The following is a 27,551-nucleotide window of genomic DNA, read 5'->3' as shown; positions in this document are numbered from 1 at the left end:
CAGGGATGTGCAGGTTAGGGTGGGTTGGCCGTGCTAAATTGTCCCATAGTGCCCAGGGATGTGCAGGTTACGGTGGGTTGGCCGTGCTAAATTGTCCCATAGTGCCCAGGGATGTGCAGGTTAGGGTGGGTTGGCTGTGCTAAATTGTCCCATAGTGCCCGGGGATGTGCAGGTTAGGGTGGATTGGCCATGCTAAATTGTCCCATAGTGCCCAGGGATGTGCAGGTTAGGGTGGGTTGGCCGTGCTAAATTGTCCCATAGTGCCCAGGATGTGCAGGTTAGGGTGGATTGACCGTGCTAAATTGTCCCATAGTGCCCGGGGATGTGCAGGTTAGGGTGGATTGGCCGTGCTAAATTGTCCTATAGTGTCCAGGGATGTGCAGGTTAGGGTGGGTTGGCCATGCTAAATTGTCCCATAGTGCCCAGGGATGTGCAGGTTAGGGTGGGTTGGCCATGCTAAATTGTCCCATAGTGCCCAGGGATGCGCAGGTTAGGGTGGGTTGGCCATGCTAAATTGTCCCATAGTGTCCAGGGATGTGCAGGTTAGGGTGGGTTGGCCATGCTAAATTGTCCCATAGTGCCCAGGGATGTGCAGGTTAGGGTGGGTTGGCCATGCTAAATTGTCCCATAGTGCCCAGGGATCTGCAGGTTAGGGTGGATTGGCCGTGCTAAATTGTCCCATAGTGCCCAGGGATCTGCAGGTTAGGGTGGATTGGCCGTGCTAAATTGTCCCATAGTGCCCAGGGATGTGCAGGTTAGGGTGGATTGGCCGTGCTAAATTGCCCCATAGTGCCCAGGGATGTGCAGGTTAGGGTGGATTGGCCGTGCTAAATTCTCCCATAGTGTCCAGGGATGTGCAGGTTAGGGTGGATTGGCCGTGCTAAATTGTCCCATAGTGCCCAGGGATGTGCAGGTTAGGGTGGATTGGCCGTGCTAAATTGTCCCATAGTGCCCAGAGATCTGCAGGTTAGGGTGGATTGGCCGTGCTAAATTGTCCCATAGTGCCCAGGGATGTGCAGGTTAGGGTAGATTGGCCGTGCTAAATTGCCCCATAGTGCCCAGGAATGTGCAGGTTAGGGTGGATTGGCCGTGCTAAATTGCCCCATAGTGCCCAGGGATGTGCAGGTTAGGGTGGATTGGCCGTGCTAAATTGCCCCATCGCGCCCAGGGATCTGCAGGTTAGGGTGGATTGGCCGTGCTAAATTGTCCCATAGTGCCCCAGGGATGTGCAGGTTAGGGTGGATTGGCCATGCTAAATTGTCCCATAGTGCCCAGGGATCTGCCGGTTAGGGTGGATTGGCCGTGCTAAATTGTCCTATAGTGCCCAGGGATCTGCAGGTTAGGGTGGATTGGCCGTGCTAAATTGTCCCATAGTGCCCAGGGATGTGCAGGTTAGGGTGGATTGGCCGTGCTAAATTGTCCCATAGTGCCCAGGGATCTGCAGGTTAGGGTGGATTGGCCGTGCTAAATTGTCCCATAGTGCCCAGGGATGTGCAGGTTAGGGTAGATTGGCCGTGCTAAATTGCCCCATAGTGCCCAGGAATGTGCAGGTTAGAGTGGATTGGCCGTGCTAAATTGCCCCATAGTGCCCAGGGATGTGCAGGTTAGGGTGGATTGGCCGTGCTAAATTGCCCCATAGTGCCCAGGGATGTGCAGGTTAGGGTGGATTGGCCGTGCTAAATTGCCCCATAGCGCCCAGGGATCTGCAGGTTAGGGTGGATTGGCCGTGCTAAATTGTCCCATAGTGCCCAGGGATGTGCAGGTTAGGGTAGATTGGCCGTGCTAAATTGCCCCATAGTGCCCAGGAATGTGCAGGTTAGAGTGGATTGGCCGTGCTAAATTGCCCCATAGTGCCCAGGGATGTGCAGGTTAGGGTGGATTGGCCGTGCTAAATTGCCCCATAGTGCCCAGGGATGTGCAGGTTAGGGTGGATTGGCCGTGCTAAATTGCCCCATAGCGCCCAGGGATCTGCAGGTTAGGGTGGATTGGCCGTGCTAAATTGTCCCATAGTGCCCCAGGGATGTGCAGGTTAGGGTGGATTGGCCGTGCTAAATTCCCCATAGTGCCCAGGGATCTGCAGGTTAGGGTGGATTGGCCGTGCTAAATTGTCCCATAGTGCCCAGGGATGTGCAGGTTAGGGTGGATTGGCCGTGCTAAATTGTCCCATAGTGCCCAGGGATGTGCAGGTTAGGGTGGATTGGCCGTGCTAAATTGTCCCATAGTGCCCAGGGATCTGCAGGTTAGGGTGGATTGGCCGTGCTAAATTGTCCCATAGTGCCCAGGGATGTGCAGGTTAGGGTAGATTGGCCGTGCTAAATTGCCCCATAGTGCCCAGGAATGTGCAGGTTAGGGTGGATTGGCCGTGCTAAATTGCCCCATACTGCCCAGGGATGTGCAGGTTAGGGTGGATTGGCCGTGCTAAATTGCCCCATAGTGCCCAGGGATGTGCAGGTTTGGGTGGATTGGCCGTGCTAAATTGTCCCATAGTGCCCAGGGATGTGCAGGTTTGGGTGGATTGGCCGTGCTAAATTGTCCCATAGTGCCCAGGGATGTGCAGGTTAGGGTGGATTGGCCGTGCTAAATTGTCCCATAGTGCCCAGAGATCTGCAGGTTAGGGTGGATTGGCCGTGCTAAATTGTCCCATAGTGCCCAGGGATGTGCAGGTTAGGGTAGATTGGCCGTGCTAAATTGCCCCATAGTGCCCAGGAATGTGCAGGTTAGGGTGGATTGGCCGTGCTAAATTGCCCCATAGTGCCCAGGGATGTGCAGGTTAGGGTGGATTGGCCGTGCTAAATTGCCCCATCGCGCCCAGGGATCTGCAGGTTAGGGTGGATTGGCCGTGCTAAATTGTCCCATAGTGCCCCAGGGATGTGCAGGTTAGGGTGGATTGGCCATGCTAAATTGTCCCATAGTGCCCAGGGATCTGCCGGTTAGGGTGGATTGGCCGTGCTAAATTGTCCTATAGTGCCCAGGGATCTGCAGGTTAGGGTGGATTGGCCGTGCTAAATTGTCCCATAGTGCCCAGGGATGTGCAGGTTAGGGTGGATTGGCCGTGCTAAATTGTCCCATAGTGCCCAGGGATCTGCAGGTTAGGGTGGATTGGCCGTGCTAAATTGTCCCATAGTGCCCAGGGATGTGCAGGTTAGGGTAGATTGGCCGTGCTAAATTGCCCCATAGTGCCCAGGAATGTGCAGGTTAGAGTGGATTGGCCGTGCTAAATTGCCCCATAGTGCCCAGGGATGTGCAGGTTAGGGTGGATTGGCCGTGCTAAATTGCCCCATAGTGCCCAGGGATGTGCAGGTTAGGGTGGATTGGCCGTGCTAAATTGCCCCATAGCGCCCAGGGATCTGCAGGTTAGGGTGGATTGGCCGTGCTAAATTGTCCCATAGTGCCCAGGGATGTGCAGGTTAGGGTAGATTGGCCGTGCTAAATTGCCCCATAGTGCCCAGGAATGTGCAGGTTAGAGTGGATTGGCCGTGCTAAATTGCCCCATAGTGCCCAGGGATGTGCAGGTTAGGGTGGATTGGCCGTGCTAAATTGCCCCATAGTGCCCAGGGATGTGCAGGTTAGGGTGGATTGGCCGTGCTAAATTGCCCCATAGCGCCCAGGGATCTGCAGGTTAGGGTGGATTGGCCGTGCTAAATTGTCCCATAGTGCCCCAGGGATGTGCAGGTTAGGGTGGATTGGCCGTGCTAAATTCCCCATAGTGCCCAGGGATCTGCAGGTTAGGGTGGATTGGCCGTGCTAAATTGTCCCATAGTGCCCAGGGATGTGCAGGTTAGGGTGGATTGGCCGTGCTAAATTGTCCCATAGTGCCCAGGGATGTGCAGGTTAGGGTGGATTGGCCGTGCTAAATTGTCCCATAGTGCCCAGGGATCTGCAGGTTAGGGTGGATTGGCCGTGCTAAATTGTCCCATAGTGCCCAGGGATGTGCAGGTTAGGGTAGATTGGCCGTGCTAAATTGCCCCATAGTGCCCAGGAATGTGCAGGTTAGGGTGGATTGGCCGTGCTAAATTGCCCCATAGTGCCCAGGGATGTGCAGGTTAGGGTGGATTGGCCGTGCTAAATTGCCCCATAGTGCCCAGGGATGTGCAGGTTTGGGTGGATTGGCCGTGCTAAATTGTCCCATAGTGCCCAGGGATGTGCAGGTTTGGGTGGATTGGCCGTGCTAAATTGTCCCATAGTGTCCAGGGATGTGCAGGTTAGGGTGGATTGGCCGTGCTAAATTGCCCCATAGCGCCCAGGGATCTGCAGGTTAGGGTGGATTGGCCGTGCTAAATTGTCCCATAGTGCCCAGGGATGTGCAGGTTAGGGTGGATTGGCCGTGCTAAATTGTCCCATAGTGTCCAGGGATGTGCAGGTTAGGGTGGATTGGCCGTGCTAAATTGTCCCATAGTGCCCCAGGGATGTGCAGGTTAGGGTGGATTGGCCGTGCTAAATTGCCCCATAGTGCCCAGGTCGGGTGCATTAGTCAGGGGTAAATATTGAGTAATAGGGTAGAGGAATTGGTCTGGGTGGGTTATTCTTCGGAGGGTCAGTGTGGCCTTGTTTCCATCTTGTAGAGTTCTATGAGTCAATGATAAATTGTTGCAGTGGCCTGTTGATGACCTCTTTTGAAAGCACAGTTCCACAACAATGTGAAATAAGGGCCTGGTAAATAGCACAGTGCCTTGTGCCTCAGTAACCTTTCTCCTGGTTCAACAATGCTGACCAGTTGTAAATATTTTACCAGTGCGTGCTCCCCCATTACATGCTTGTGCTGTGGAATACGTTCTGTTTGACATTAACTCGTCTTCCGGAGCACTCCCAGAACATGCAAGGACAGTTGAAAACACTTTCCAAGCAACAATGAAACAGACCCTTCGGTCCATCTAGTCCAGGCTAATCAGAAAATCTAGATTAATCTAGTCCCGTTTCCCGGCACTTGGCCCATATCCCTCTAAACCGTTCCTATTCATGTCCCCATCCAGATGCTTTTTAAATGTTGTAAACAACAGCTCGTTAAAGCCTCTCTGGACTATTCAACCTCTAGTGGTCATGGCTGATCTGATATGGCTTACAGGTCCATTTTCCTGACAGTCAACTCCGCAATATTTGACTCCCTTGTCAATTAAACGTGAACTGAATGGCTCGTTTGGACATTTCAGAGGGCAGTTGAGAGTCAACTACGTCAGTGAGGCTCTGGAATCACGTGTAGGCCAGACTGGGTAAGGATGTCAGATCTCCCTCCCTAAAGGACATGACTGAATCTATTGGGTGCTTTTTCTCCATTCGCGGGAAGCTAACGTTGCTGGCTAGGCCCAGCATTTACTGCCCGTCCCTAATTGCCCAGAGGGCAGTTTTCAGAGATAGCCACATCGCTGTGGGTCTGGAGTCACGTGTAGGCCCACATCGGGTAAGGATGGCAGTTTCCTTGCCTAAAGGACATCAGTGAACCAGCTGGGTTTTCCCCAACAATCAGCAATGGCTTTATGGTCATCATTAGACTCTAAATCGACTGGGACTTTTTTATCCCTGGAGCATAGGATACTGAAGGGTGTGACCTTATAGAGGTCTATAAAATCACAAGGAAAATATATAAGGCAGTTGGCCAACAGCTTTTCCCCATGGTAGGGGAGTCTAAAATTCGAGGGCGCAGGTTTAAGGTGACAGCTACAAATGGGTCGAGAGGATGCAATTTGTTCACACAGAGGGTGGTGAGTGTCTGGAACAGAGCTGCCAGAGGAAGTGGTGGAGACGAGTACAGTTTTGTCATTTAAGAAACATTCGGACAGGTCCATGGATGGGATGGGTCTGGAGGGATATGGACCAAATGCAGGCAAATGGGACTAGTTTAATTTCTGAAAACTGGGCAGCATGGACAGGTTGGGCCGAAGGGCCTGTTTTCATGCTGTAAACTTCTATGACTTCATCAGAGTGGGGGGAGGGGTGGGGAAGCTCAAGCAAAATACTGCAGGTTCTGTAGCTCTGGCAAATTAAACAACGTTGGAAGGACTCAGTACGGCCAGACCACATCAGCGAAAAGAAATACAGATTGAAAGGCTGGCTTCTCTTTCCCTCTCATCTCCTGATCAGTGCAGCACTTCCAACGTTTTCCATCTGAGCCACAAAGGGTTAAGCTGTTTACGGGGCTCTGTCAGGTTTCTGCAGGTCAACAAACTTGCACGTGTTGACACGAGCACAGTTTCATGTAGAGGGAGATCTTAGACAAGAGCTCATGTCAATGTGCTTCTTGTGTCGGTGGGCAAGGAGTTTGACGGAGGACAGGGGGCCCATGGTTTTCTAACCTTCTCTCTGACCGACTCGGCTGATCCCTACCCGAGAACAGCCTCTGTGAGTCCTGGCTCCTTTCCGACAAAGAATTCCCTGCCCTTGCGACCTTGCGGGTAAGTGGATTTAATGGCTAATACTCGCATCCAGTATTGTCCCGTTGTCTCTCCTGTTCTTGTGACAGTGTGTGTGCCTGAGTCTGTCACCTCTCAACAGAGGTAGGAACAAGTTACCGCGGACTCAGGGATCTCCACTGAAAACAACACATGCTAGAGATCACAGCAGGGCCAGACGGCATCCACAAGTCGATGTTTCGAGTCTGGAGGTGGGGTGGTTAGTGGGTCTCGGGTGCTGGGGGAGAAGAGGTGTTGATAGTTCAGGTTATGTGGTCGGAATGTAAGAACGCTGGGACGATGGCGTGTCCTTTTCCAAGTCTGGCAGGAGACAGACTGTTGTTCTGCCACTCTCACATTCCGATCACTTCATCTGAACTGTCAACGTCTTTTCTCAACGTCAGCACCCTGTACCCGCCAACCCTCAACACCGCTCCACCCCACCCTAAAATAAAACTATCGCGTAAACGCTGTCCCCTCCAGGCTTCACCAGCTCTGATGAGGTATCGTCTGGACTCAGAGCGTTAGCTTGCTCTTTCTCTGTGAATGCATGCCTCCACAGTACTCTGTTGATGCCTACGTGTTCACTTCTGGTCACTGTTTCTTCAACTGCGATAGAAGTCCCACAAAGACCCCTGCTCTTGCTTGGTCATCTGCGCCAGCTTTATTGCTCCCACCAGGTTGAGGGACTCCTACTGACTTGAATGCGGTAGTGTTTTGTTTCGATTTTAAAAAAAAATAATATTCATCCTGGTAGATTCACAGACCGGCTGGGATTTGATCTCAGCCTCTCGCTGTTTTGCTTGTTGGATGAAGAAACAACTTCCCAATGTTCTCCATCTTTTCAACGGGTTTGTGAGGGGCATTAATTGAAAGGGCGTCTCTTGGAAAAGGACGTTGGCGTTGAGCATGTCGTTTGTGGTCACTTCCACCAATGGGGAGCTGGAGTAAGCCGCTCAGCTCCCTCGAACCTGCTGTGACATCCAGGCACGGTCAGGGATATTCTGTCTGTGGCCTCAACGATAGGTTCCTGCATGGCCCCTGTTCCCAAGACAGAGAGGGGTCAACAGCTGAGGTTACCCTGAAGTAGACTCCTTCCCAACCTCTCCCCTCAGTTGAGGCATGGTGACCATCAGGTTAAACCATCACCATTTGTCTCTCTCTCTTTCTCTCTCTAGTGTCTAGACTGTGGCAACTCTCCCTCTTATTTTAGTCTCTTCTGCAAGGGAAAACATCCTTTCCAGCATCAATTCCCTTCAGGATCTTATTTTTAAAATCTTCTTTTCCTCTTTCCCTCATTCGCAGGATGAGGGTTAGCATTTATTACCCATCCCTAATTGCCCACAAGGCAGTTAAAAGTCAACCACATTGCTGTGAGTCTGGAGTCACAGGTAGGCCCAGACCAGGCAAGGATGGTAGTTTCCCTCCCTTAAGGACCCTTGATGAACTGGATGGGCATTGCCGACAATGGATTCACGATCACCATTAGGGTCTTAATTCCAGATTTAGCTAAATTGAATTCAAACTCCACCATCTGCTGCGGCAAGATTTGAAGCCCAGTCCCCAGAACATTACTTTGGATTAACAGACCAGCGATAATACCAGCAGGCCATTTTCTCCCCCCCCCAAGATTTGTTAAGGACTAGATCCGACCCCCTCAAAATATATTAAGAAGGTAGCCGAGATCAGCCATTCTCAACCGGCGCCAAATGGCCCCCTTTGGGGTCCTGGCACATTTGAAGGGGGCCATAGACTGAAAACTGTGAGAAGGGGAGCCCCACGGGCTTATGGGGGCCCTGGTAACGGAACCGATGAAATACCCAAGCAACAACCATCACTGGAATCAATAGTTGCCCTCCTATTTATACTATCTTTCTAACGCACAGTTTGAATTCAGCGCAACTGGTAAATTAGTTGCTTAAGCCCCTCCCACACAGCCAGGCAAAAACCAGGAACAGAATTGATTTCGCAACGAGAGGCGACCTTTGACTGTCATTGTCTAATCTGGAGCCCAATATCATGAAACTTGCAGAAAAGCACCAAGTTCAAGGATCGCTTTAGGCCCGATAGATGTTTAATTTCACAGAGTCTGTTTTTCAAGTTTTGTCCAGTATGTCGCAACATCCCAGTTTTCTTGGTGTTCAATAATAAATTGGTTTCTGTCTATCTGTTTTTGTGTTGTATTCCTGTTTGAAGGGGAGGGCCTGGAACCTGAGAAGAGCTCCTAGGGAGCCGTGCCAAACAAAACGGTTGAGAAACACTGGCCTAGACCCTAACTTTTTCTTATTTATACAGGCAAATATAAAGTGTCTGTTCCCGATGCAACGCAACTGGTCAAACTACTTGACATTAAGCAAAAGACAATTTATTCAAATACTGTCGATGAATTACAACCAAAACAAAACAGAATAATTTAACACTATTGGAATACTTAAGCGGATAATAGGTACAGTTAACAATTAGGAACAAACTGTTCCCGTTTAGTGACATGCCATAAACACAAAAGGCAGATTTCAGATGTACAGATTTGTCTCAGAGGTAACTGAGCTGCAGAGAGAGAAACCCCAGCTTTGAGCCGTAACCGAGAGAGGGAAACGATAGCTTCTGCGACTTCAAAACTCCTGCCTCGTGGAGACTCCAACAGCAACTGCCTAAAGCTAAATCTAAAAACAAACCGAGAGACCCTGGTCTGTGAGAGCTGGCCACACCCGTCCAGGCTGCTTCTATTCTTTCAACTTTTAAAAAAAACTCAAGGCCTCACTTTACTGGCATTCCTACTAGACAGGTCAGCACCTCGGTCTTAAAACCTCTCTTTAAAAAAGAACCGGATAAAATAACCATTTAAAGCATTGTCACAAATTTACACATGGGATTCAAAGTTTGTGAGAAGATTTGTAGCTTGGGTGCTCGTTGTTGTGGTTCTGTTCGCCGAGCTGGGAATTTGTGTTGCAGACGTTTCGTCCCCTGTCTAGGGGACATCCTCAGTGCTTGGGAGCCTCCTGTGAAGCGCTTCTGTGATCTTTCCTCCGGCATTTGTAGTGATTTGTCTCTGCCGCTTCCGGTTGTCAGTTCCAGCTGTCCGTTGCAGTGGTCGGTATATTGGGTCCAGGTCGATGTGCTTATTGATTGAATCTGTGGATGAGTGCCATGCCTCTAGGAATTCCCTGGCTGTTCTCTGTTTGGCTTGTCCTATAATAGTAGTGTTGTCCCAGTCGAATTCATGTTGCTTGTCATCTGCGTGTGTGGCTACTAAGGATAGCTGGTCGTGTCGTTTTGTGGCTAGTTGGTGTTCATGGATGCGGATCGTTAGCTGTCTTCCTGTTTGTCCGATGTAGTGTTTTGTGCAGTCCTTGCATGGGATTTTGTACACTACATTGGTTTTGCTCATGCTGGGTATCGGGTCCTTCGTTCTGGTGAGTTGTTGTCTGAGAGCGGCTGTTGGTTTGTGTGCTGTTATGAGTCCTAGTGGTCTCAGTAGTCTGGCTGTCAGTTCGGAAATGCTCCTGATGTATGGTAATGTGGCTAGTCCTTTGGGTTGCGGCATGTCCTCGTTCCGTTGTCTGTCCCTTAGGCATCTGTTGATGAAATTGCGTGGGTATCCGTTTTTGGCGAATACATTGTATCGGTGTTTTTCTTCCTCTTTTTGTAGTTCTGGTGCACTGCAGTGTGCTGTGGCCCTTTTGAACAGTGTCTTGATGCAACTTCTTTTGTGTGTGTTGGGGTGGTTGCTTTTGTAGTTCAGGACTTGGTCTGTGTGTGTGGCTTTCCTGTAAACCTTTGTGGTGAATTCTCCGATGTGGTGAATTCTTCACAGAAACGCTTCACAGGAGGCTTCCAAGCACTGAGGATGTCACCTAGACAGGGGACGAAACGTCCGCAACATAAATTCCCAGCTCGGCGAACAGAATTTCACATGGGATGTGGGCATTGCTGGCTGGGCCCAGCATTTATTACCCGTCCCTAGTTGCCCCCTTGAGAAGGTGGTGGTGAACTGCCTTCTTGAACCGCTGCAGTCCGTGTGCTGTAATGTTTCAATAACACCACTCCCATTTTTCTAAACTCCAACGGATGGAAGACTAGGCTCTCCGACCTCCCCTTGTAAGATAACAAGCCTAACTCAGGCATCAGGTCAAATGAACTTTCTTGAACGACCCAGAGCTGGTCGGATCCTGAACGACATATCTGCTAGACTTGATCTGTGGCAGGTGGTGAAGGAACCAAAAAGAGGGAAAAACATACTTGACATCATCCTTATTGATCTGCAGATGCATCTGTCCGTAACAGTATTGATAAGACTTTGTACCACAAAGACTCCACAACCTTTGTGGAGATTAAGTCCCACCTTCGCATTGAGAATACCCTCCATCGTGTTGTGTGGCACTATCACTGTGCTAAATAGGACAGACTTCAAACAGATCTAGCAACTCAAGACTGGGCATCCAAGAGGCACTGTGGGTCATCAACAGCAGTAAAACTGTACGCCAGCACAATCTGTAACCTCAAGGCCTGGTATAACCCCCACTCAACCATGCCATCAAACCAGCGGATTGTTGTTTTGTAAGTTTTTAATTTGGCTACTTAATAGGAAATCTCACAGGTAATCAAATATTGAAACAACGATTTAAACTTGAAATAAGACCCCTCAAGTAAGCAAGTTAAACTTCACAACTCAACTTAACAATTACCCGATTAATGGTGGAATCTAGCTATGATTCCAACCGACGGTGATCTGTCTCTGGTGTTCAGGGTTTGATCCTTAAGCAGTGTGGTCCTTCAAAGTTCTGCTGCTGAATAACTCCTGAGTGAATTCCGGTACGATTTTCTCTCTCTCATGTTTGTAGTGTGATGTTATGAATGATGCTGTAGATTCTTTCATTCCCATCACTGATTACTCAAATCTGTAGCTTGCTACCTTATCAGAAGCAGCTCCCCTGTCCTTTGTCACATTCAGTGCTGGCTTCTGTTTGAAACATAGCCTGTTCTGCATTGAACCCCTTTACCTCAGGACTGGTTCGTGTGGACTTGTTGGGCTGAAGGGCCTGTTTCCGCACTGTAGGGATTCTATTCCTTTTGCTTGAATCTTAATTGCCCACTTGTCACCAGGCAGCACACTATCAAGCAACGTTACCTCCCCTTTCCCAGGAAACAGCTTCGAATCCTCCTTCCCGGGGATGGCTTATTAGCATGCTGTTTTTAATTCCTTAATAGTTCAGTCCAGACAGTGGCATTGCTAATTCTTTCAATCCACAAAGGTTCTGAAGTTTATGGTATCACAGGTTCAGTGGAGAGTGCAGGAGGAGACATGCCAGGAGCAGAACTGGGGAGAACCAAACATCATGTAAAGCTACCAAACAGGAGACCTGGCATCCCAAACAGCATGAGCAGACTGAGAGAGACAGAGCTAAGCGATCCCACAATCGACAGATCAGAGCTAAGCTCTGAGGCCCTGCCAATCCAGTCACGAATGATGGTGGACAATTAAACTTGAGGGTACACTTGGCTGACACCGGGTTTTGACCCTCACTTGACATTTCACCCTTTGTGTCAGTGCTGCGAACGTCAGTGCTTTCAACTCTGCGGCTCCTGTTTCAGGTCTTTCCCAGACGCACTGGGGCTGCTTTAGGATGGTCGTGCAAAGTGTTAACTTGTTTCCCTCTGTGTAGGATCACATTAAAAGATTAAAGCATTCCTGTGTCCCTGTGATAATCCCTGTTTCAATCCTTATTTGTGTTACTATGGCTTGATTTTCAACTGGAGTCTCTAGAAAGGGTTCAGGATAGTTTCTGCCTTGATTAAACACGAATTCTCCACAACAATTCACTTCCGTTTTAAACAGCCCGATTGCCAATTCCTCTGGAGGGAAATTGGCCTAGTTTTGGGGATTGAGGTGGTGACCGAGAGCCCTCAATGTGACACTCCGACGTTCTCTCCTGAAACTGCTGTCATTGTTATAAACAAGGACATAAGCAGTAGAGGCAGGAGTAGGCCATCTGGCCCATCGAACCTACCCCTCCGTTCAATAGGATCATGGCTGACCTTTCCGTGGCTCCAGCTCCACTTTTAGATTAGATTACGTTACAGTGTGGAAACAGGCCCTTCGGCCCAACAAGTCCACACCGCCCCGCCGAAGTGCAACCCACCCATACCCCTACAATTTACCCCTTACCTAACACTACGGGCAATTCAACGTGGCCAATTCACCCTGGCCTGCCCATTCTCCATAACCCTTAACTCCTTTCCTGTTTAAAAAATCTGCCTGTGTTTGTCTGAAAAACATGCAAGTGAGGTTGTGTCACAGGGAAGGGAAATCCACATTCACAACCCTTTGGGTGAAGAAAATCCTCCCCCCACCCCCTCAACTCAGTCCTAAATCTGCTCCCCCTTACTTTGAGGCGATGCCCCCTTGTTCTACATTCACCTACCAGTGGAAACAACCTCTCTGCTTCTGTCTTATCTATTCCCTTCATTTGATATATGTCTGAGATCCCCCTCCCCCTCCCCCCTCATTCTTCTACATTCCAATGAATACAATCCCCAGTCTACTTAGTCTGTCCTCATAAGCCAACTCTCTCAACTCCAGAATCAACCTGGTAAACCTCCTCTGCACCTCCTCCAGGGCCAGTCCATCCTGTGACAATGCTCCTCCTTTAACAAGGTTACACCGTCCTTGGGTTTCCTTTTTCAGAGAGATCGTAAACGACACAGACTCCAAAAAGTCTGGGGGTTGAAGGGTTTTAGAGCCAATTTGAGAATAGCTAACAGAGACTGCCTCAGGCAAAAAGCTTTCGAGTTTTAAAACAAAGACTTGTACATTGGAAGGAAAGCGGCCAGTTCTCCAAGCTCAGCTTTTCTCTGGCTTTGTTTTTTTTTTCTCTTCAGCAGTAATTTCGGAAAAGCTGCTGGACCCACCGAAGCAGGTCGAGGCTGGGACACTCTCTCTCTCTCTCTGACGTCGCTCCCGTAAGACCCCCGTGTTTGATTTTACCTTTTGTGCCAAGGCGTCTTTGTGGGGATTGTTGCAAGTATTTGGAACAGCATCATTAAGTTGGGGTGATCGGTTGGGCTTTCGGATAGGTTAAGTTATTCAGCATTCTGCTTTCTGTTGGCTGTGTTTCATTCAGTAATCTTGTAAATAAACTCCGTTTTGTATAAAACTAAGTGGTTTGACCAGCTGATCCTCCCCTGGAAAATCCACTTTATACCTGTTTAAAACAACTGGGAAAGTTGGGGTCCGGGCTACTTTCCTGCAATGTTTTGAGGGGGTCTGGCCTGGCCCATAACAGACTGGGGGGCTCTTTGCAGGATTTGTTCTGTAGTTCCAAACTGGGATTAGGGCTACTGGACTCAGAGGCAGCAAGTGGTAGGTCTTCGTGTTTTTTGGTTCTGGGTGTTGAATTTGGTTGGTTTACACACTGCCTTGGGACACCAATGGTTCTTTCAGTCACCAAGACTTTCTTGGGGGTGGAAGAAGTGACTTCGAGGGTCTTACAAAAGTTGATTAAGGCCGAGCTGCTGGAATTAGCAGACAAGCTGGGGTTGGAGCTGCCTCCTTCCTTAAAGAAAGGAGAGATGATTATCGCAGTAGCTCAGCATTTAAATTTGCTGGAAACGCCATCAGAACATTGAGAGTTGGCTAAAATTCAATTGAAAAGGAAGCAGCTTGAGTTAGAGGCAAAAGGCAAGGAATTACGATTAAAAGCAGAGGAAGGAGAAAAGGAAGAAAGACAGGGAGACTACATTCCCTACAGTGTGGTAACAGGCCCTTCGGCCCAAGAAGTCCACACCGACCCTCCGAAGAGTAACCCACCCAGACCCATTCCCCGACATTTACCCCTGACTAATGCACCAAAACAATGGGCAACTTAGCACGGCCACTTCACCTGGCCTGCACATTTTTGGATTGTGTGCACAGACACGGGGAGAATGCTCAGACAGTCACCCAAAGCAGGGATCAAACCTGGGTCCCTGGTGCTGTGAGGCTACAGTGCTAAGCACTGAGCCACCATGTTCCCCCACAGTGGCTCAGTGGTTAGCACTGGTGTTTGAACATCAGAAGTTGGCACTGAGACAGGCGTTCAAAAATTCACTCCTGAAGTAGGGAGAACTCGTGGAAGAGCAGAGAGTTTAAACAACAAGATTAGCAGCTGAAGTGGCTGATGGTTATGAGTTGGTGCATCAATCAAGGTTTGACTTCCAGAATCAATTTCAATCCGTGAGGGATAGAAATTGGGGAAAAGAGAAATCCTCACGTGGAAAGGGAAAGGTAGATCTCGGTGAAGATCATAAGGGTAACTTAGCACAGTGTAAAAAGGAAACCCTTGAAGGGGGAACAGAGAAGTTAAAAAGCTCTGGTGTTATCACTGCAGTAAATTGGCCACATGAGATCATAGTGTTGGTGGATTAGGAAAAGCACCGGGAAGCCAGATGTAGGAAAGCAGGATAAGCCAGGGAATTTTGTTGGAGTGGTAATGGAAAGCTCAGTGGAGGCTGGAAAACTGCACCAGAAAGTACAAGCTGGTCGGAGGTTGGTTAAGGAGGAAGTGCCGGATCTTCTTCAACCATATACCTACAAAGATAAAGTTTACTCACATAGGCCATGAGCAGCAGGTGACAATATTCATGGACACAGGATCTTCTCAGTCTGTGATGCTGAAAGATGAGGAGATATGTCCTTCTGAAAGACTTTTGCCAGAAAAGGCACTAGTAACGGGGAATTCACGGTGAGATAAAAAGTATGTAAAGTGAGGTTAGAGTGTCCAGTGAAGAGAAGTTGTGGTAGGAGTCCTGGACAATCTTTCAGCTCCAGGAATACAATTTGTCCTTGCTAACGAAATAGCTGATTCACCGGTAGGTGTGCTGCCTACTGTGGTTGAGAGGCCAGTGAAAACTCAGGCAACTGAGCTATTGCAGGCCACATATCCTGGTCATTTTCCTGACTGTTTGGTAACGCGGTGCTGTACATCTCGATGACTCTCTGTTTGCACTTCTACAGTCGATGTAATGTATATATGTGTTTTAGAGTACTAACATTTTTTTAAGGGGTCTTAAAATAAACCCATCTTTGGATTGTGATGGTTCATTTTTTTTCAAGGGAGGAGGTGTGACAAAGCTGCTCCTTTATCAAGGTTACGCTGTCCTTGGTTTCCTTTTTCAGAGAGATCATAAACGACACAGACTCCAAAAAGTCTGGAGGTTGAAGGGTTTTGCAGCCAATTTGATAATAGCTAACAGAGACTGACTCAGACAAAAGGCTTTCGAGTTTTAAAGAAAACCCTTGTACAATGAAAGGGGAGTGGCCAGTTCTCCAAGCTCAGCTTATCTCTGGTTTTGGTTTTTTTTTCTCTTCAGCAGTAATTTCGGAAAAGCTGCTGGACCCACAGAAGCAGGTCGAGGCTGGGACACTCTCTCTCTCTCTCTGACGTCGCTCCCGTAAGACCCCGTGTTTGATTTTACCTTTTGTGCCAAGGCGTCTTTGTGGGGATTGTTGCAAGTATTTGGAACAGCATCATTAAGTTGGGGTGATCGGTTGGGCTTTCGGATAGGTTAAGTTATTCAGCATTCTGCTTTCTGTTGGCTGTGTTTCATTCAGTAATCTTGTAAATAAACTCTGTTTTGTATAAAACTAAGTGGTTTGACCAGCTGATCCTCCCCTGGAAAATCCACTTTATACCTGTTTAAAACAACTGGGAAAGTTGGGGTCCGGGCTACTTCCTTCCAATGTTTTGAGGGGGTCTGGCCTGGTCCATAACAATCCTTTCTCAAGTAAACAGACCAAAACTGTACACAGGTGTGACCTCACTGGACAACCAGTTTTCAAGCAATGAAGCCAGCTCTTCTGCTGGTCCAGCCTCTCACCAGTAAGTACCGTGTTGTCCGTCCCTGCCTCAGCTCGGGATCATGTTGCCTTACTACCGATTCCTCTTAATATTGGGAGATCCTAGCTGCCAAAGTTACCCACAAGCGAGGGCAAAATCTGCCCGGAGGGTCAAAATAATTCCAATGTCTCGCTAGGTGACATCTTCGCTCTGCTATTTGTGTTGCTTGATTCAAATGATCACATGGGTGTGCATTTCTTTTCAGGAATAAAAAAAAACCCAATTGATTTATTGGAAGCTGGCTCTACTGTTGAAGGGCGAGGAGCTGCTGCAGTATGGGCAGATGGTGCATAAACAAGATAATGTCTCACTCCCTTGCCACCATTACATCAGTTATCCCCATTCTTCTGCTGTATGTCACTGGTTCTGCTGTCTCCAATCCAACGGATTCAGTTGTTCCCACAAGCAAGTTGAACTCCCAAAGCCCAGCATCTTGCGTTAGAATTCAGGGCATGTGATGACACGTTTGCCTCCAAGATCTGGGCTTAAGTAAGAGGCAGCTCGGGGCAAACCCGACAGAATGGAAATTTGAACCATTTACGAATCTTTAATTTCTTTTATTCCGAACACTAGCCTGGTTGAGAAGGGTTAATCATTAAGATGCTCGGTGAGTGAACATACAGAACACGGAAACGGTGACTTCTACCATACCAACTTGATTTTGCATGTTGTTCCTGTCACAAACAAGCTAAAATGCAAATTCAGCCCAGCTCGACCATGCCAATGAAAGCTCTGCAGATGCTGTAAATCAAAAACAGAAATTGCTGGAAAAGTTCGGCGGGTCCGGGCAGCATCAGTGAACAGAAATCAGAGGTTACAATTCAGGTCGTGTGACCCTGCCTCTGGACATATCTCGAAAAAATTAACTCTGATTTCTCTCCACAGCGGCTGCCAGACCTGCTGAATGTTTTCAGCAATTTCTTCTCACTTTGCCAAGCTAAACCAGTCCCAGCTGCCTGCTCCTGGCTCATATCCCTCCAAACCTGTTCCTACTCATGGACTTATCCAAATGTCTTTTAACCGTTGTAACTGTCCCCGCATCCACCACTTCCTCTGGAGGTTTGTTCCACACAAGAAACACCCTCTGTGTAAAACATTTGCCCCTCTTCTTTAAATCCCTCTCCTCTCACCTTAAAAATGTGCCCTCCAGTCTTGAAACCCCCCCCACCCGAGGGAAAAGACAACTGCCATTAACTCTATCTATACCCCACATTGTTTTATAAACTTCTATCAGGTCACCTCTCGATCTCCGACCCTCTGGTGAGGAAAAGTCCTGGCCTATCCAGCCTTTCTTTATAACTCAAACCCTCCATAACCCAGCAACATCCCGGTAAATCTCTTCTGAACCCTCTCCAGCTTAATCATATCCTTACTGTAACACAGCGACCAGAACTAAGCACGGTATTGGCAAGAGGCCTCACTCATGTCCTGTATAACCTCAACATGCCGTCCCAACTCCAATGCTCAAAGCACTGAGTAATGATGGCAAGCGTGCTAAAAGCTTTCTTAACCACCCTGTGGTGCAAACTTCACAAAGAATTATGTACCTGTACCCCTGTGTCTCTCTCTGTTCTACAACACATTCATTTGTCATTTATATAAATGATTTGAATGAGAATATTGAAGGCGTGGTGGGTACGTTTGTGGATGACAGCAAAACTGGTGGCAGAGAAGATAGCAAAGGGATATTGATCAAATGGGGTCACTGGACTGAAAATGGCAGCTAGAGTTCAATCTGGATAAATGCAAAACAAACAACGGTAAAGCTTATACAATTAATGGTCGGGCTGGCACGTTGGCTCAGTGGTTAGCACTGCTGCCTCACAGCACCAGGGTCCTGGGTTCAATTCCAGCCTTGGGCGACCGTCTGTGTGGAGTTTGCACATTCGCCCCGTGTCTGCGCGGGTTTCCTCCGGCTTCCTCCCACAATCTAAAAATGTGCAGGTTAGGGTGGATTGGCCGTGCTAAATTGCCCCGTAGTGTTAGGTGCATCAGTCAGAGGGAACTGGGTCTGGGTGGGTTACTCTTCGGAGGGTCAGTGTGGACGGGTTGGCTGAAGGCCTTGTCTCCACACTGTAGGGGGTCTGTCTAAAATGGGCCTGGGATTGTGTTGCAGAACCAAGGTACATAATTCTTTGAAGTTTGCGTCACAAGTACACAGGGTGGTGAAGAAGGAGTTTAGCATGCTTGCCTTCATTGCTCACACCTCATGTTAAGGTTGTACAGGACTGTTGGTGAGGCCTCTTCTGGAGTATTGTGTTCAGTTCTGGTCGCCCAGTCACAGGAGGGGTATTATTAAACTAGAGAGGGTTCAGAAAAGATTTACCCAGGATGCTGCCGGGAAATGGAGGGTTTGAGTTATAAAGAAAGGCTGGATAGGTTGGGACTTTCTTCATTTGAGTGTAGGAGGTTGAGAGGTGACCTTATAGAAGTTTATATAATAATGAGAGCTATATAGAGAGTAAATGGTAATTGTCTTCTCCCTAGGTTTGGGGATTTCAAGACTAGGGGGCCACATTTTTAAGGTGAGACAAAAGAGGTTTAAAAAAGACACGAGGGGCAAATATTTTACACATTTGCACGTGGAATGAACTTCCTGAGGAAGTGGTGGACGCGGGTGCAATTAACAACATTTAAGAGACATTTGGATAAGGACATGAATAGGAAAGGGTTTGGAGGGATATGGGCCAGGAGTAGGCAGGTGGGACTCGTTTAGTTTGGGATTATAGTCGGGATGGACTGACTGGACCGAAGGGTCTGTTTCTGTGCTGCATGACTCCGTGACCACTCAGTCTTGATACCAACAGTGGACAAAATGTGCTTATTTAAAGCAGGTCTGAATTTCTTCTGTACCGGTACCCGATATGTCCAAAACAGTGTGTTGATGTTGGGGGCGGGGGGGGGGGGGGGGGGGGTGGTGGCAAGGTGGGTACATCAAGGTTGGCGTGACTAAGCAATTTGGCATGATTCGAACTGCTCCATTCAGTTTCCTCAAGGTGGAGTCGGACAAAATTGGGTCCACGTTTCTGTACCAAGTTCCTCAATATTGACCTCAACCCTGTGTGTGGAAAAACAAACAAAGGGAGTTGGGCAATTTAGCCAAAGAGAAGTAAATCTGTTATCATCCGATTAAACATTACTTAAATCTACGAATGCTGCAGTAATCCTGAAAACTTTAAGTTTCTTCACCAGTATCATGATCTCTCAGTCCCCAACAGCTTCTCTGTAGGTCGCCATCTCTCCTGCTTGTCAGACGGAGCGATGGGCTTTGCCGATATCCTGGAGAGGGTCGGGAGCTTTGGAAGGTTCCAAATCATCCACATTTGCATGCTGGCCTTCCCAGTGCTGTTCATGGCTAGCCACAACCTCCTCCAGAACTTCGTGGCCATCGTGCCCGACCATCACTGTCGCGTCCACTTTACGGGTTTGAACGCATCACGGTACGCCAACGTCACAGGCAAGCCGCCGACGGAGGGGCTGCTCCACGCCTTCATCCCCCTGGACCAGGATCAGCGGCCGGAGCGATGCCTGGTGTATTCCTCACCCCAGTGGCACCTCCTGAACCTCAGCGAGATCCAGGGCAACGCCACAGAGCTGGGCACTCGGGCCTGCCCGGACGGCTGGACATACGACACGTCCAGGTTCAAAGCCACAATCGTTTCAGAGGTACGCTCGAAATATCTACTGCGCAAGCCACAAAACTTCCGTCGGGTGTTTGTAAATAGTGGAAGTTGCGGAAGCCAAGGTCTTTTCGCCCCAGGGGTTGGGGAGTTCAAAACTAGGGGTCATAGGGGTTGGGCCAAAAGGGTCTGTTTCCGTGCTGTACGTCTCTGTGACTTGAAGTGAAGGCTGAGTTAATGGAATGAATCACAGCTGTACCACACTTCCAGAAGTATGTACATCAGGGAGGTTACCCAGAAAAGCACAGGATATTTCAGCGAGGGGCAGAATCTGGAGGAGCTGAGGTGGTTCTCCTTGCCAACATAAGAATTGGAATAGGCCATTCAGCCCATTGAGCCTGCCCGTCACTCTATATGATTATAGCTGATCGAACGATTCAGTGCCTATTACTCAATCCATCACCCTAACTCTGTACCCCCCCCTCGTCATCAGAAAACAATCAATCTCCAACTTAAACAAAATCAAAGACTAACGTTCCACAGCCTACTGAATTCCAAAGGTTCTCACCTTTTCAGTGAGATTCATCTTGGAGGAAATTCATTTATCCTCATCTCGGAGCTAAGTGGCACTCCTCACATTATAAATGGTGTCTCCGAGTTCGAGCCTGACCATCCAAGGGAAATGCCTGACCTGCATTGGCCCTGTCTATCCCTTTACGCATTTTGTATCATTGAGATCACCTCTCACTCTCCGAACCTCGACAATTTACTCGATCTCTCTCCAAAGCACAAGCCCCACCATCCCGAAAACAAGCCTGGTGAACCGTTGCTGCAATCCATCGACTTTCCTGAAATAAGGAGACCAAAACTGCACACCTTATTGCTGGCGCAGCCGAATCAAGCTCCTGTAACAAGACTTCACTGCTCCTGTACTCAACTCTTCTGACAATGACGGCCAAATTCCCACTCGCCTTCCTCGTAATTGCTTGCTGTGCCTGATGTTTCGCCTCCAGTGGGTGATCATTCAGAATTAAAAGCCACGCACCACCAGGTTATAGTCTAACAAGTTTATTTGGAAGTACAAGCTTTCAGAGCGTTACTCTTTTAACCTGGCGTTGTGTGATTTACATCTTTGTTCACCCAGCCCCACCACATCATGGTTATCATTTGGACACTGAGCACAGATCAAGAATTCTGCTCTTGCCGGCTGTTAAGATTCTAAGGAATTTATCTCCAAGGGTACTTGGTAGCAATGACATTACACTTGGACCTTGATAAAGGTTGGGGGCAAATTAGCCCCAATTCTGTGGGGGTTCAGTGGTGAACACTGCCACCTGACAGCACCAAGGACCCAGGCGACTGTTTGCATATTCTCCCCGTGTCAGTGTGGGGTTTCCTCCTATAGTCCAACGATGTTCAGGTTAGGGTGGATTGGCCGTGCTAAATTACCCCATAGTGTCCAGGGATGTGCAGGTTAGGGTGGATTAGCCATGCTAAATTGTCCCATAGTGCCCAGGGACGTGCAGGTTAGGGTGGATTGGCCATGCGAAATTGTCCCACAGTGTCCAGGGATGTGCAGGTTAGGGTGGATTGGCTGTGCTAAATTGTCCCATAGTGACCAGGGATGTGCAGGTTAGGGTGGATTGACCATGCTAAATTGTCCCACAGTGTCCAGGGATGTGCAGGATAGGGTGGATTGGCCATGCTAAATTGTCCCACAGTGTCCAGGGATGTGCAGGTTAGGGTGGATTGGCCGTGCTAAATTACCCCATAGTGTCCAGGGATGTGCAGGTTAGGGTGGATGGGCGGGCTAAATTGTCCCATAGTGCCCAGGGATGTGCAGGTTAGGGTGGATTGGCCATGCTAAATTGTCCCACAGTGTCCAGGGATGTGCAGGTTAGGGTGGATTGGTGGTGCTAAATTGTCCCATAGTGCCCAGGGATGTGCAGGTTAGGGTGGATTGGCCATGTGAAATTGTCCCACAGTGTCCAGGGATGTGCAGGTTAGGGTGGATTGGCCGTGCTAAATTGTCCCATAGTGTCCAGGGATGTGCAGGTTAGGGTGGATTGGCCATGCTAAAGTGTCCCATAGTGCCCAGGGATGTGCAGGTTAGGGTGGATTGGCCGTGCTAAATTGTCCCATAGTGCCCAGGGATGTGCAGGTTAGGGTGGATTGGCCATGCTAAATTACCCCATAGTGCCCAGGGATGTGCAGGTTAGGGTGGATTGGCCGTGCTAAATTGTCCCATAGTACCCAGGGATGTGCAGGTTAGGGTGGATTGGCCATGCTAAATAACCCCATAGTGCCCAGGGATGTGCAGGTTAGGGTGGATTGGCCGTGCTAAATTGTCCCATAGTGCCCAGGGATGTGCAGGTTAGGGTGGATTGGCCATGCTAAATTGTCCCACAGTGTCTAGGGATGTGCAGGTTAGGGTGGATTGGCCGTGCTAAATTGTCCCATAGTGTCCAGGGATGTGTAGGTTAGAGTGAATTGGCCGTGCTAAATTGTCCCATTGTATCCAGGATGTGCAGGTTAGGGTGGATTGACCATGCTAAATTGCCCCATAGTGCCCAGGGATGTGCAGGTTAGTGTGGATTGACCGTGCTAAATTGTCCAATAGTGCCCAGGGATGTGCAGGTTAGGGTGGATTGACCGCGCTAAATTGTCCCATCGTGCCCCGGGATGCGCAGGTTAGGGTGGATGGACCATGCTAAATTGTCCCATAGTGTCTAGGGATATTCAGGTTAGGGTGGATTGGCCGTGCTAAATTGTCCCATAGTGTCCAGGGATGTGTAGGTTAGAGTGAATTGGCCGTGCTAAATTGTCCCATAGTGCCCAGGGATGTGCAGGTTAGGGTGGATTGGCCATGCTAAATTGTCCCATAGTGCCCAGGGATGTGTAGGTTAGGGTGGATTGGCCATGCTAAATTGTCCCATAGTGCCCCGGGATGTGCAGGTTAGGGTGGATTGGCCATGCTAAATTGTCCCACAGTGTCCAGGGATGTGCAGTTTAGGGTGGATTGGCGGTGCTAAATTGTCCCATAGTGCCCAGGGATGTGCAGGTTAGGGTGGATTGGCCATGCGAAATTGTCCCACAGTGTCCAGGTTGTGCAGGCTAGGGTGGATTGGCCGTGCTAAATTGTCCCATAGTGTCCAGGGATGTGCAGGTTAGGGTGGATTGGCCATGCTAAATTGTCCCACAGTGTCCAGGGATGTGCAGGTTAGGGTGGATTGGCCGTGCTAAATTACCCCATAGTGTCCAGGGATGTGCAGGTTAGGGTGGATGGGCGGGCTAAATTGTCCCATAGTGCCCAGCGATGTGCAGGTTAGGGTGGATTAGCCGTGCTAAATTGTCCCACAGTGTCCAGGGATGTGCAGGTTAGGGTGGATTGGCGGTGCTAAATTGTCCCATAGTGCCCAGTGATGTGCAGGTTAGGGTGGATTGGCCGTGCTAAATTGTCCCATAGTGTCCAGGGATGTGCAGGTTAGGGTGGATTGGCCATGTGAAATTGTCCCACAGTGTCCAGGGATGTGCAGGTTAGGGTGGATTGGCTGTGCTAAATTGTCCCATAGTGTCCAGGGATGTGCAGGTTAGGGTGGATTGGCCATGCTAAGTTGTCCCATAGTGCCCAGTGATGTGCAGGTTAGGGTGGATTGGCCATGTGAAATTGTCCCACAGTGTCCAGGGATGTGCAGGTTAGGGTGGATTGGCCGTGCTAAATTGTCCCATAGTGTCCAGGGATGTGCAGGTTAGGGTGGATCGGCCATGCTAAATTGTCCCACAGTGTCCAGGGATGTGCAGGTTAGGGTGGATTGGCCGTGCTAAATTGTCCCATAGTGTCCAGGGATGTGCAGGTTAGGGTGGATTGGCCATGCTAAATTGTCCCATAGTGCCCAGGGATGTGCAGGTTAGGGTGAATTGGGCGTGCTAAATTGTCCCATAGTGCCCAGGGATGTGCAGGTTAGGGTGGATTGGCCATGCTAAATTACCCCATAGTGCCCAGGGATGTGCAGGTTAGGGTGGATTGGCCGTGCTAAATTGTCCCATAGTACCCAGGGATGTGCAGGTTAGGGTGGATTGGCCATGCTAAATAACCCCATAGTGCCCAGGGATGTGCAGGTTAGGGTGGATTGGCCGTGCTAAATTGTCCCATAGTGCCCAGGGATGTGCAGGTTAGGGTGGATTGGCCATGCTAAATAACCCCATAGTGCCCAGGGATGTGCAGGTTAGGGTGGATTGGCCGTGCTAAATTGTCCCATAGTGCCCAGGGATGTGTAGGTTAGAGTGAATTGGCTGTGCTAAATTGTCCCATTGTACCCAGGATGTGCAGGTTAGGGTGGATTGACCATGCTAAATTGTCCCATAGTGCCCAGGAATGTGCAGGTTAGGGTGGATTGGCCGTGCTAAATTGTCCAATAGTGCCCAGGGAAGTGCAGGTTAGGGTGGATTGACCGCGCTAAATTGTCCCATGGTGCCCAGGGATGTGCAGGTTAGTGTGGATTGACCGTGCTAAATTGTCCAATAGTGCCCAGGGTTGTGCAGGTTAGTGTGGATTGACCGTGCTAAATTGTCCCATAGTGTCCAGGGATGTGTAGGTTAGAGTGAATTGGCTGTGCTAAATTGTCCCATTGTACCCAGGATGTGCAGGTTAGGGTGGATTGACCATGCTAAATTGTCCCATAGTGCCCAGGAATGTGCAGGTTAGGGTGGATTGGCCGTGCTAAATTGTCCAATAGTGCCCAGGGATGTGCAGGTTAGGGTGGATTGGCCGTGCTAAATTACCCCATAGTGTCCAGGGATGTGCAGGTTAGGGTGGATGGGCGGGCTAAATTGTCCCATAGTGCCCCGGGATGTGCAGGTTAGGGTGGATTAGCCGTGCTAAATTGTCCCATAGTGTCCAGGGATGTGCAGGTTAGGGTGGATTGGCCATGTGAAATTGTCCCACAGTGTCCAGGGATGTGCAGGTTAGGGTGGATTGGCTGTGCTAAATTGTCCCATAGTGCCCAGGGATGTGTAGGTTAGAGTGAATTGGCTGTGCTAAATTGTCCCATTGTACCCAGGATGTGCAGGTTAGGGTGGATTGACCATGCTAAATTGTCCCATAGTGTCCAGGGATGTGCAGGTTAGGGTGGATCGGCCATGCTAAATTGTCCCACAGTGTCCAGGGATGTGCAGGTTAGGGTGGATTGGCCGTGCTAAATTGTCCCATAGTGTCCAGGGATGTGCAGGTTAGGGTGGATTGGCCATGCTAAATTGTCCCATAGTGCCCAGGGATGTGCAGGTTAGGGTGAATTGGGCGTGCTAAATTGTCCCATAGTGCCCAGGGATGTACAGGTTAGGGTGGATTGGCCATGCTAAATTACCCCATAGTGCCCAGGGATGTGCAGGTTAGGGTGGATTGGCCGTGCTAAATTGTCCCATAGTACCCAGGGATGTGCAGGTTAGGGTGGATTGGCCATGCTAAATAACCCCATAGTGCCCAGGGATGTGCAGGTTAGGGTGGATTGGCCGTGCTAAATTGTCCCATAGTGCCCAGGGATGTGCAGGTTATTTGGATTGGCCATGCTAAATAACCCCATAGTGCCCAGGGATGTGCAGGTTAGGGTGGATTGGCCGTGCTAAATTGTCCCATAGTGCCCAGGGATGTGTAGGTTAGAGTGAATTGGCTGTGCTAAATTGTCCCATTGTACCCAGGATGTGCAGGTTAGGGTGGATTGACCATGCTAAATTGTCCCATAGTGCCCAGGAATGTGCAGGTTAGGGTGGATTGGCCGTGCTAAATTACCCCATAGTGTCCAGGGATGTGCAGGTTAGGGTGGATGGGCGGGCTAAATTGTCCCATAGTGCCCAGGGATGTGCAGGTTAGGGTGGATTAGCCGTGCTAAATTGTCCCATAGTGTCCAGGGATGTGCAGGTTAGGGTGGATTGGCCATGTGAAATTGTCCCACAGTGTCCAGGGATGTGCAGGTTAGGGTGGATTGGCTGTGCTAAATTGTCCCATAGTGCCCAGGGATGTGTAGGTTAGAGTGAATTGGCTGTGCTAAATTGTCCCATTGTACCCAGGATGTGCAGGTTAGGGTGGATTGACCATGCTAAATTGTCCCATAGTGTCCAGGGATGTGCAGGTTAGGGTGGATCGGCCATGCTAAATTGTCCCACAGTGTCCAGGGATGTGCAGGTTAGGGTGGATTGGCCGTGCTAAATTGTCCCATAGTGTCCAGGGATGTGCAGGTTAGGGTGGATTGGCCATGCTAAATTACCCCATAGTGCCCAGGGATGTGCAGGTTAGGGTGGATTGGCCGTGCTAAATTGTCCCATAGTACCCAGGGATGTGCAGGTTAGGGCGGATTGGCCATGCTAAATAACCCCATAGTGCCCAGGGATGTGCAGGTTAGGGTGGATTGGCCGTGCTAAATTGTCCCATAGTGCCCAGGGATGTGCAGGTTAGGGTGGATTGGCCATGCTAAATAACCCCATAGTGCCCAGGGATGTGCAGGTTAGGGTGGATTGGCCGTGCTAAATTGTCCCATAGTGCCCAGGGATGTGTAGGTTAGAGTGAATTGGCTGTGCTAAATTGTCCCATTGTACCCAGGATGTGCAGGTTAGGGTGGATTGACCATGCTAAATTGTCCCATAGTGCCCAGGAATGTGCAGGTTAGGGTGGATTGGCCGTGCTAAATTGTCCAATAGTGCCCAGGGAAGTGCAGGTTAGGGTGGATTGACCGCGCTAAATTGTCCCATAGTGCCCAGGGATGTGCATGTTAGTGTGGATTGACCGTGGTAAATTGTCCAATAGTGCCCAGGGTTGTGCAGGTTAGTGTGGATTGACCGTGCTAAATTGTCCCATAGTGTCCAGGGATGTGTAGGTTAGAGTGAATTGGCTGTGCTAAATTGTCCCATTGTACCCAGGATGTGCAGGTTAGGGTGGATTGACCATGCTAAATTGTCCCATAGTGCCCAGGAATGTGCAGGTTAGGGTGGATTGGCCGTGCTAAATTGTCCAATAGTGCCCAGGGATGTGCAGGTTAGGGTGGATTGGCCGTGCTAAATTACCCCATAGTGTCCAGGGATGTGCAGGTTAGGGTGGATGGGCGGGCTAAATTGTCCCATAGTGCCCAGGGATGTGCAGGTTAGGGTGGATTAGCCGTGCTAAATTGTCCCATAGTGTCCAGGGATGTGCAGGTTAGGGTGGATTGGCCATGTGAAATTGTCCCACAGTGTCCAGGGATGTGCAGGTTAGGGTGGATTGGCTGTGCTAAATTGTCCCATAGTGTCCAGGGATGTGCAGGTTAGGGTGGATTGGCCATGCTAAGTTGTCCCATAGTGCCCAGTGATGTGCAGGTTAGGGTGGATTGGCCATGTGAAATTGTCCCACAGTGTCCAGGGATGTGCAGGTTAGGGTGGATTGGCCGTGCTAAATTGTCCCATAGTGTCCAGGGATGTGCAGGTTAGGGTGGATTGGCCATGCTAAATTGTCCCACAGTGTCCAGGGATGTGCAGGTTAGGGTGGATTGGCCGTGCTAAATTGTCCCATAGTGTCCAGGGATGTGCAGGTTAGGGTGGATTGGCCATGCTAAATTGTCCCATAGTGCCCAGGGATGTGCAGGTTAGGGTGAATTGGCCGTGCTAAATTGTCCCATAGTGCCCAGGGATGTGCAGGTTAGGGTGGATTG

At 49.4% G+C, this 27,551-nt stretch overlaps 1 protein-coding gene across 4 annotated transcripts in view; it reads left to right on the top strand.

The window, feature by feature from the left end:
- The first annotated feature begins 6,173 nt into the window (after positions 1-6,173).
- LOC140457042 (solute carrier family 22 member 6-A-like) overlaps positions 6,174-27,551 on the top strand; it is a 56,380-nt gene continuing 35,002 nt past the window's right edge. The window contains exons 1-4 of one of the 4 annotated variants that reach the window (XM_072550968.1): positions 6,174-6,386; positions 13,266-13,343; positions 15,732-15,812; positions 19,467-19,924. In XM_072550968.1, coding sequence (XP_072407069.1) covers positions 19,520-19,924 — 405 coding nt within the window. In that variant the 5' untranslated portion in view covers positions 6,174-6,386; positions 13,266-13,343; positions 15,732-15,812; positions 19,467-19,519. Of the gene's footprint in view, positions 6,387-13,262; positions 13,344-15,731; positions 15,813-19,466; positions 19,925-27,551 lie in introns of all 4 variants that reach the window. The other 3 variants (XM_072550967.1, XM_072550966.1, XM_072550969.1) reach the window with 3 other exon arrangements.

Source organism: Chiloscyllium punctatum, chromosome 31 (genome assembly GCF_047496795.1).
Source record: "Chiloscyllium punctatum isolate Juve2018m chromosome 31, sChiPun1.3, whole genome shotgun sequence".
NCBI lineage: Eukaryota > Metazoa > Chordata > Chondrichthyes > Orectolobiformes > Hemiscylliidae > Chiloscyllium > Chiloscyllium punctatum.
This window is presented reverse-complemented; position numbering and strand designations above follow the sequence as displayed.